We start from the raw sequence: 10,887 nt of genomic DNA on the forward strand, positions 1-10,887 counted from the left end.
TTTATAAAAATATATTCTGAATAGGGACGCACACTGCTTTAGTATTATGAAAGATGATAATAGTCTTGAAATAATTTTGTGTATTGCCATGGAATTCAGAGGTCTGATACATGAAAATAAATAGTTGAGAGAATTAGCTAGTTTAATTTAGATATTTTAATTGATGTGCACAATTAATTTCCTTTATATATATTTTTTTCCTTCTGGATTGTTTTACTTCTTTTTCAGATTTTTAGATTTATTCGTAATACAGTAGGACAGAAGAATTTGGCATCCAAAACACTGGTGGATCAAAGATTTCTGATTTAATTTATTGACTAGATAAAGACAGTTATAATCATGGCAAAAACAAAGTCATGATTATCAGGTTAGTTTGCCATATTTTTTAAAACTTGTAATACAAATTATTCTATTTTTATTTGTTTTTTAATCTACAGAAAGATTTATTTTTATAACTTGTAGATACATAACTTGCTTTGTGAACATGTAGTGTGATACAGTGGAAAATATTATTTTCCTATTATGCATGGTATTTAATTCACCAGCTTATAGACTAGATAGCTCTGACAGTGGGACAAAAAAAATCTAAATATTGCTTTCAGCATAACATTTTTTTAATGATATTCAAAACAGTCCCCATCATTTGTCTCTGTAGATTATTTTATGAACTAGATTTGCCTATATTTTCTCACACTGAAAAAGAATTTTGATTCCAAGTTCAAGCCTAGTTTTCAATTCAGTATTTTGTTTTACATATTTTATGGTTAAATAAATGTTGAAAATATTTTCAAGTTTACTTAGAAAGTTGAAATTGTATATGGGCTGAATCCATTTGCCTCATTTCAATTGTTCACCCTGTTTGGCAGTGGACTGATTCACTATTGGAATAATAGGCACCTCGTGAAATGGTACATAGTCATTCCTTTGTATACCTGTATTATTAGGTCAATATACTCTTTCCATGAAGTATGTTTATCTCTCTAATATCATTTACATTATTGAGCTGTAATATGTGACATTTTCCTCAGTATAGTTTTTTATACATTTATTCATTACTTAACATTTTAAGAGCACTCCCAAAGCTTTGCTCTTCAATTATGTTTAAAGATTGTAAATAACAAACTGTAAGTTATGTTACCAAGGTGATTTATTGAAAGTAAACTTAGGCTTCATAGGTTAGTAGGCTAGTATTTTTTTTTAAATAAGGAAAAAAATATGAGGAGCCAAAATATAATTAATGTAAATCCTGAGCCATGTAGCTAATAGTTTTCCGTGATATTATTTTTCTTCAATATGCTCTTTAATAATCCTTTTCCTTGTATACCATGAACTTGAAAGTCACCTTATTTCAAGTATAATGGTCATTAACCCCCAAAGCAACATTTCTTACTGCCTTCTATGTTAATGTGTAAATGCTTAAATGTAATGCTATGTAAATATTGTTTATATTACTGAATTGAAAATATAGAATAAAACATTTGGTGTTTCTCTTTCCTGTTTTATTAATATGTATTTTATGAAATAGCATTTAGGAATACAACAGTATTGGGGCGGGTGTCCCCAGCCATTGCTAAAGCTGAATCCTTTACATTCTCTGAATCTTGAGGATGACTGAGAAGAGGGGAGGCTAATAAGTTGAGGATTTGAAACTCTGGTTTCTTAAGGGTCACAGTACAGAAATGCCTTTCTAAAAGCCTCAGAGATAAGTAAATGTACCAGCATGGATTTTTAAAGCTACCTACTCAGAAGCTTATGAAAGAAATACGACTCTCATTCTACATAAAAGAAGTTAATATTCGTGTGAATGTATCTAAGTGGAAATTTCAAAAAATATGATCGGTTGGCTCACCTGCTGATAAATTAAGACAGAGAAAAGACATTTAAAAAATCATTTGAAAGTAGTTTTGTACAATATTATTTTTATTTTGGTTAGATACATAAAAGGGTGTACAGGTTTTCATATACTATTGACTCTTGTGTTCATATTTCCACGATTTAAACTTTGTGATCATGTGCTTAATTTTCTACTAGACCCATAATCTTTTGTCTATTTCTGTAAAACCAACCCACTGTACTTTGTATATTATATCCTTAATTTTACTGATTACATAGAAACATTTGATAAATCTCTTGGTCATTTCATAATGACCCTAGGTTCACCTAGAGGTTCTTTACAAGCTGCTGTGTGCTTTCTATCCTCCTTATTTATTTTTTAAAATAAATTTATTTTTGGCTGTGTCGGGTCTTCGTTTCTGGGTGAGGGCTTTCTCTAGTTGCGGCAAGCGGGGGCCACTCTTCATCGCGGTGTGCGGGCCTCTCACTATCGCGGCCTGTCTTGTTGCGGAGCACAGTCTCCAGACGCTCAGGCTCAGTAGTTATGGCTCACGGGCCCAGTTGCTCTGCGGCATGTGGGATCTTCCCAGACCAGGTCTCGAACCCGTGTCCCCTGCATTAGCAGGCAGATTCTCAACCACTGTGCCACCAGGGAAGTCCTATACTCCTTAGAAATGCATAGGCCCTTGAAATAATTCTGCAGATCAGTCTCTCTATTTGAGATGTTTCTACTCGCTTACTTCTTTCATAACTGCTGCCCTAGCAAACTGCCTTTTGAGAAGGCTCTGCTGTTTACCTAGATTGAGAAGCATTCAAAATGACCATTAACACAGTGCTTGCAAGCATGAAACATGTACCTTTTTGTTGTTGGTAAACATTGACAATAAAAGCTGAGAGGAAATAAATGTAAGTTGAAGAGCAGTGTGGCTTAATGGAAAAATGCTCCAAATTTAGTAACAGAAGCCATGGATTTGAATTAGAATTTTGCCCTTTGTCACTTACTAGCTTTGTGACTTTACACCAAGTTGTTTGGCATCTTTGCGCTTCATTCCACATCTTTATAATGGAAATAATATCCTTTGCTTACCACTTGTAAGGATTAATTCGTTAAGATAGGCTAATAATGGTAAACTATGAACACTGGAATTTTAAAATATTTTAGTTTGAAATATGTGCCTTCAAATGTATATTCTATCTTGCTAATAAATTAATTCTATGATATTAAAACGGAGATTACTGATTTCAGTAACTAAGCAATGAAAATCCTGGACCTTACTTCTGCCTCAGTCACCCCAGCCTCAACAAGGAAGAGGCCTTGGTAGATGTTAGACCTTTAGTAAAAGGAGGCAAGAAGGAGCTGTTACCCCATTTTGTAGGTGTGGTTTGTGGTACAGACTAGAAAAGAGTAGAGAGTGGAATGTTGTCTCTGGAAGGGAGGGTTTATTTCATTTGCTTATTCATTTATACATTCATTCAAGCCACATTTCTACGCATTCCCACTCCCTGGCCCCTCAGAAGGGTAAGACAATTAGTAGAGGAAACAGGTATATTAACCATAATTACAGCAATCTGAAAAGTGCTGCAGCCACTAGGGTGTGATGTGGGGAAAGCTCGTAACTGCGCATCTCTGGTCATCAGGGCTTTGACTTGACAGAGTGGTATTTGATCTAAGATTTAAAGATAAACAAGACAAGTGCAATCAAAGCAAGGAACAATATATGCTCTGAGGTGAAGCACATGGCCATTGGCTACTACAGATTGTTTGAATATGGAATACATATATTGTTTATATTTTAAAAAATATTCTGTATGTTATGATGTTTTAACATCTTAAAATTTTTTTCGGACTGGGGAGAGACTGCCCTGCTGGGACTAGCCAATTCTTAGAGGTAGCAAAGGACCCACACAGAAGCAGGCCTCTGGTATGCAAACTCACCAATCCAGAGCCATACCTGCACCATCTGGCCCTTACCCCCACCGGAAGCAATATTCCTCTGCCTTGGTCATCCCAGGACCAGGTACCAGGCAACCAGGGACCACTCCTATCGCTTAGAGCCTGCTGTAATTATTCAAAGTAACCAGTCCTAAGTTGTTACCCTGCCCTGCCTTGCCTTTCCTGCAGAAATGCAGAAACTAGTAAAGGCCATGGCCTAGGCTCTCCCCTCGCTCCTGTCCCTTTGCCTCCTGACCAACACTGGTGCTTCCCCATGTGGCTCTGCATGGCGTGGGTGCCTCCTGTTTCTGACCTGTGAGTATAATAAACTTTGTTTTCCTGAGCCTCTACTGTGTCTCTTCTTGTGGCCGAACCTGACTGACTGTCCCATAAAGGAACACACGACGGTACATTTGGGGGTTTTGGAGGGAGATGGTTGGAAAGGAAAACAGGAGCCATATCATTAAAGGCTTTTACATCAAGCCACAGTGTATGCAGAGTTTAACCAAGCTAAGTTTCCCAGCCTACCTACAAATGAATACTCAGTACCCCGAAGAGTAAGTGAATGGACAGAGGCGCAAGAGGGGACCTTCCACAGTCAGATCGCTCTGGTATAATTGAGGGTCCATGGGCTAGGAGACTGTCTGGCTGCATGTCATGGTTCACAAGAAAATACATTGCCTATAAGAGAGGCAGTAAGGCAGTAAAGGATAGTGGCTGAGAACACAAACTCTGGAGCCGCACTGCCTGTATTCAAGTCCTGGCACCACCACGTAGTAGCTGGGTGGTTTAGGGTATCTTGCTCATCTGTAAAGGGGGATAATAGTACCTATTCATAGAGTTATTGGGAAGGTTAAATGAGTTAACGTGTGTACGGTGCTTAGAAGAGTGCCTGGCACATAGTAAATGCTATGTAGATGTTAGCTATGTAATAGCAGTAGTAGTAGTAGTGGTAGTAAGTCCCATGAATATTTAATTATGAAAGAAAGACCCAGATTAGTCCCCTGGGAGCTTGTATTAAGACACTGTCACATTGCCGTGAGTGCTAGAACAGTAGACAAACTGCCCAATCAAAGCAGTCTGTAGGATTTAATAAGTAACTTTCCTTCTATTATAGTTATTATTACAAAAGAAATACGTGGCTGTGGCCCAAGGATAAACAAATGACCATTGGGAGGGAGACTAGAAACAGAGCCACAGGTATACAGTCACTTGATTTATGACAAGGGTGACATGCAGTGCAGTGAGGAAAGGGTGGTTTCTCAATGTTCAATTGAATATCACAAGGGAAAAAAATGAATCTTTACCCCAATGTTACACACAAAAATCAATTTCAGGCAGATGGTAGATCTAAATGTGAAAATTTAAGTGATAAAGCTTCTAGAAGATACCATTGGAAAATATGTTCATAACATTGGTGTAGGCCAAGATGTCTTAAGACCCAGAAAACACCGACCATTGGTAAGTTGGACTTCACTATTGACATTAAATTTACAATTATGCGTATTTACAGTAAATGTAAATTTTCCATTTACGTTGAAATTAGGAACTCTGTTCATCAGAAAATAGCATTATAAGAATGAAAAGACAAACTTCAATATGAGGAAAACAATTTATAAACATATATCTGACAAAGCATTCCATCCAGAATAAAGAACTCATCAAATCAATATGGAAAAGACAGACAATCCAATGGAAAAATGGGCAAAAACCTGAAGTGTGCATCTCCCAAAACCGGGTTCGCAAATGACCAACCAGCATATGTGAAAAGTGCTCAACCTTAATCATCGTGAGAATGCAAAATAAAATCAAGAGATACCACCGACTACCCAACCATCAAAATGGCTAATATCTTAAAACTTAAAATACCAACTGTTGGTAAGGAAGTAGAACAAATGACTGATACTATGTTGTATAAAGCGAGAGGATTTGTCTTATTAGACTGGACTATTTTCCAGGTATCTCAAAGATGTTAAGACTCGACGTCTCTGCCCTGTTTGACTGAAGCAACGGTGACAGTGGATGGCAGTAGAGCGCATGCTGAACTCTGGCCGGCTTTCCAGGGTGTTGAGCTCCCTGGGCTGCAGAGCCTGGGGACAGGGTTCCCTAGTGCCACACTTCAAGGACCTTGACCTTGTCACCGCTCCTCACTTCTACTGTCCCTCCTCCCTGTATATGTAATGCTGAGGTTTTTTCAAGCCAGGTTTGGGAATTGAATGCTAAAAGTAGAAATATAAGAGAGAGGATCACAAAACAGGTCACGTCTCGAGGAAAAAAAAGCTCATTAAAAATCTAATGATTATGGAATCTTCCTTCATTTTAATAAAATACACATTTACATTAAAATCATAAAATAAAAAAAAACATTATCCGGAGTATGTAAGGCCTCTTTTATAAATATAATCTCACTAAATGGGACTCTATGATATTTTCCTTATATGCTATGATATACAATATATCATAATGTAAAATGTGACATACTATATTGTATGTTAATACTATATGTTATATGTTTTAATGTGGCAATAAACCTTCATCAAAAGGCAATATAGTTTCCAAAACCATGCAGCCCACGTTCTTTTCTTAGATTTTCTTAGAGCTTGTTTTACATGAGTGAGGCCTGTATATTAAGCAAGATTACAAGAGAGGTTTTCAGCATGTATAAGTGTGATGACACGTGTATGTTTCCCCCCTATTTTTTGTTTATGCAATATTTGTACTTTTTAATACTATGATGCTATTAGTTTTCTAGTTTATATCTCATATTTATTCTTTTACTTGATGGAATCAGAAAAAAATAGTCACACAGTCTTGACCTGACTGAGAGAGCCATGGTCAAGCCTGTCACTGGGCCTGGTCTCTACCAGTCTGATCAGCTTTAACTTGTAGCTGTTTCTTTTCCTTGGGGAGAGAATGATGGAATTTATATATAGTGACCTGCTGCTTACTAAAACTACATCCTATAACTATGAGCTTACAAACAGCCTTCTCATATACATCTTCCGTTACAAATCCATGTTTAAATGACATAGCAAATATAAACAAGATTTTTCACCAAAGATTTGTGTTTCCCCCCTGCCCCACGATCAATCACTTTGGATACTTGGGCACAACCGTGTGACAGAAAAGGAAGCTCCTGGGTAGCAGGTGGCACCACTTAGCCTCATCATTAAGGGAAAGATCAGGTCTGTTTTGATTTCTCTCATCCCAATTGTCTGGCATTGCACCTTGAAAATAATAGCAGGGACTTCCCTGGTGGCGCAAGAATCCGCCTGTCAATGCAGGGGACACGGGTTCGAGCCCTGGTCCGGGAAGAACCCACATGCCCGCAGAGCAACTAAGCCCGTGCGCCACAACTACTGAGTCCGCGTGCCAGAACTACTGAAGCCCGCGCGCCTAGAGCCCGTGCTCCACAGCAAGAAAAACCACCGCAATGAGAAGCCTGCGCCCTACAATGAAGAGTAGCCGCCTCTCGCCACAACTAGAGAAAACCCACTTGCAGCAACGAAGACCAAACACAGCCAAAAATAAATTAAAAAAAAGAAAAAAAGCAAATGTGTGAAGGAATGAAAATGAATGAGTGAATGAAGGTGTATTCTGGTCAGAGTTATTGTCTATTATCACGAAGACTGGGGGAGGCCTCGTGATGCCATTACTGCTCCCTCCTATGGAGCATAATCAACTTTCAAATACTTACCCAGTGCTTATCCATGCCAGGTACTGGGCTAGGTCCTAAGGATACGAGGCCTTTTCCAGCTTCTAGGATCACCTGGATTCCTTGGCTCTTGGCTCCTTCCTCTTTCTTCAAGGCCAGCAGCGTAGCATCTTCAAATCCCTCTCAGCCTCTGAATCTCCTGCCTACCTCTTTTACTTATAAGGACTCCTGTGATTATTGGGCCCACCAGATAATCACCATCTTAAGGTCATTAACTTAATCATATCTTCAGAGTCCTTTTTACCATGTAAGGTAATGTATTCACAGATTCTGGGGATTAGGACATGACTATCTTTGGAGGGGGGCATTATTCTGCTTACCACAAGCAATTAAAAGAAAATGTACAGGGTAAAAGAACATAAAACCTACAACACCTAAGATAGTTTGGGTAGCCTTGTAAGGCCTGTTGTGGGAGGGTAGCAGAGATATAAAGGATGAGCAGAAGTCAGCCAGGATGATGGGGTGGGAATGAGGGTGACCATTTCCAGAGAGAAGGAACATGTGCAAAGGCCCTGAGGTAGGAGCAACTCCATTTACAGGAGCTCGGGGTGGGCCATTTGACAGAACTTACCAACGGTAGAGAGAGGATTTGCTTAGAGTCAAGCATGCAGTTTCAAAGCAAGAAAAAACTTAAGTTCTGGATTCTATCTACTTCCCCGTTGCAGCAACCAGAGCAAGATTTAGTTTAGTTTGTTTTATTTAGCTAGCTAAATGGGGTTCCATCCACTGGACAGTTCTCATTTTCTGGAGCCTTTCTCAAATCCATCATCACACATATTTTCAAAGGATTGTTACCTAAAAGAGAGAGAGACCAAGCTCAGAACACAAAGCCAAAGCCAAGGCTCCAGTCCTACTTGGGGAAGGTCTGCTCCTTGCTGGGGGTCGCCTATTATTCCGATCATGTTTTCATGTTAGCAGTTTTCTTTTTGCAGCCACTCTTGTTGTGAGGAGCTGAAGGACAGAACTAACACAGCAGGAAAAAACAGCTGTTAGTAGACCAGGGCATTTAAAAAATAGTTTTAAAATAAATTATAGAGCTCTTTTTCCCCTTATGTCACTGTTGAACTTTTCTCAAGCCAGCTCTCATTGGGAATAATTGTAGCCACTGTCTGCATGGCATTTTGATTCCCAATATTTTGATAAATATTTGTAGTTAGTGTTTCCATGGCACTTTGATTCCCAATATGTTAATGAATGTTTGGGTGTCATTCCATGTATCCTTTTCAGCTGCTTTGTATTATGAACACAGCAATGCCAGCTGCCAGGGAGACTCATTAAATTGACATTTTCAATACCTCTGTAACTTAGAGAGCAATGTAGCTCTAACCCCCAGAGGGTAGAGGGTTATGAGATCTTATGACCAGAGTATCTATCCTAGATACTAACCAAACCAGAACTTCAAACCCATTTCTCTTATTATGCCCTCTCTCTTTGGTTATTATAAAGCTGCAGGAAGAGCCCTCATTTAATCCCTTTTTTGGTTTTTTGTGTGCTTACCATACATAAAGAGGCAGAACAGAATTGTAGCGAAGAGCAAAAGCTTTGAATTCTGAGAGACCTGGATCTGAACTCCCCACTTCTCTGGTTCCTTTGTATGTGATCATAAGCAGACTCTTCAACCACTTTGAGTCTGTTCTTCATCTGTCAAACTAGAAGATAACTGTCTCAAGAGGGTCATTGTAAGGATCAAAGGAGATAATACACATAAAGTTGTTAGCACAGAGCCTGGAACAGGTAATTGCACAATGAATGTACATCACTGTGACTGAATTACTGTTTTGACAACCTCAAAACAATTTGATGTGACACATTCACTTATTTGAATGCCTCTGTGTATACCTGCGGTGAGTATAGATATGACAGTCCAGAAGACAAGACGTGGCCAAAAAACGGTGCTCCAGAAAAAGAGAAATACCTTTGACTGACCAACAACCTCAAGATGGAACAACAGTGGGAGGAGTGTTAACTTCCTTAATGCAAGTTAAGGCCCCTTTAATTGAGTATCCAAAAGAAAGAAGGGAATGGCCCTACTATGTGCCACTCATCCAGGGTGTCTGGTTCCAAATGTACCTGATTCTTAGGGGCCTTGACAAATAGGGTTTTATTTGGAGGGTGGTGATTAGGATGATGAAGGATCTAGAGATGCCCCAGGAAGAATAACAGAAGGAACTGGAAAAAGATTTACCAGGACCACGGTGGCTTTCTTCAAATATTTGTCCCGTGGAAGATGGAGTTAATGTCCATATAGCTCCCAACCACTGGCTTAGAATCAATGAATGGAAACTATGAAACAGTGGATTTCAGCTCAAGAGAGGGAAGAACTTTCAGATAATTTAGAGCCACCTAAATAACAGTGGTTCCTCGTCATTCAGGTCTTCCTACACATGCCTTAGAAAGGCACGTGTAGGGATGCAGAGAGGGGTTACCTTCCTTGGGGAAAGTATGGACCATGTGGATTCCATGGTCCTTTCCCAGTCTGCCACTTGGGTGTGCACTCAAAGCCTTCCCAGGAGGGGGTGGGATAAATTGGGGCATTGGGATTGACATATACACACTACTATATATAAAACAGATAGCTAAGAAGAACCTACTGTATAGCACAGGGAACTCTGCTCAATACTCTGTAACAACCTATATGGGAATAGAATCTAAAAAAGAGTGGATATATGTATATCTGATTCACTGTTCTGTACAGCAGAAACTAACACAACATTGCAAATCAACTATACTGCAGTAAAAGTTAATTCTAAACCTTCCCAGACAAAATCACCACATCAAAGGAGGGTGTCTATTTGGCCCCTTGGATGGTGAGCCTTGAGAACTAAAATACTAAAGAACACTTATTCTTGGGCTTCCCTGGTGGCGCAGTGGTTGAGAATCTGCCTGCCAATGCAAGGGACACGGGTTTGAGCCCTGGTCTGGGAAGATCCCACATGCCGCGGAGCAACTAGGCCCGTGAGCCATAGCTACTGAGCCTGTGCGTCTGGAGCCTGTGCCCCGCAACAAGAGAGGCTGCAACAGTGAGAGGCCCGTGCACCGCAATGAAGAGTGGCCCCCGCTTGCCGCAACTAGAGAAAGCCCTCGCATAGAAATGAAGACCCAACACAGCCAAAAATAAATAAATAAATTTATAAAAAAAAAAGAACACTTATTCTTGCACACAGAATAAGCTCAAGGGTCAGAGACTAACTGGACACCAGGCTGTTATTTATATAGTCCTACCATTTTGGGAAATAGAATTTATCCCACGATGTATGTGGCTAAGTCCGCAAAGTAACAAGCCTTGTTATTAGGGTTGTCTTGAGGGGCTCTGTAAATAAGAAGTGGTTTAGGAGAGTCTGAAATGGATGGAGATCAAACGAAAGCTCTGAAACTCATTTCTTCTTCCTCACAAAAGAAAGGAGTT

General features: G+C 39.5%; 1 protein-coding gene across 1 annotated transcript in view; it reads left to right on the forward strand.

Moving 5' to 3' along the window:
• Positions 1-2,236, forward strand: part of TMEM67 (transmembrane protein 67) — a 44,754-nt gene extending 42,518 nt beyond the window's left edge. The window contains exon 28 of the mRNA XM_024765433.1: positions 229-2,236. Coding sequence (XP_024621201.1) covers positions 229-309 — 81 coding nt within the window. The 3' untranslated portion in view covers positions 310-2,236. The remainder of the gene's footprint in view (positions 1-228) is intronic.
• Positions 2,237-10,887: the final 8,651 nt, after the last annotated feature.

This window comes from Neophocaena asiaeorientalis, unplaced genomic scaffold (genome assembly GCF_003031525.2).
Source record: "Neophocaena asiaeorientalis asiaeorientalis breed wild unplaced genomic scaffold, Neophocaena_asiaeorientalis_V1.1 scaffold353, whole genome shotgun sequence".
In the NCBI taxonomy this organism is placed as follows: Eukaryota; Metazoa; Chordata; class Mammalia; order Artiodactyla; family Phocoenidae; genus Neophocaena; species Neophocaena asiaeorientalis.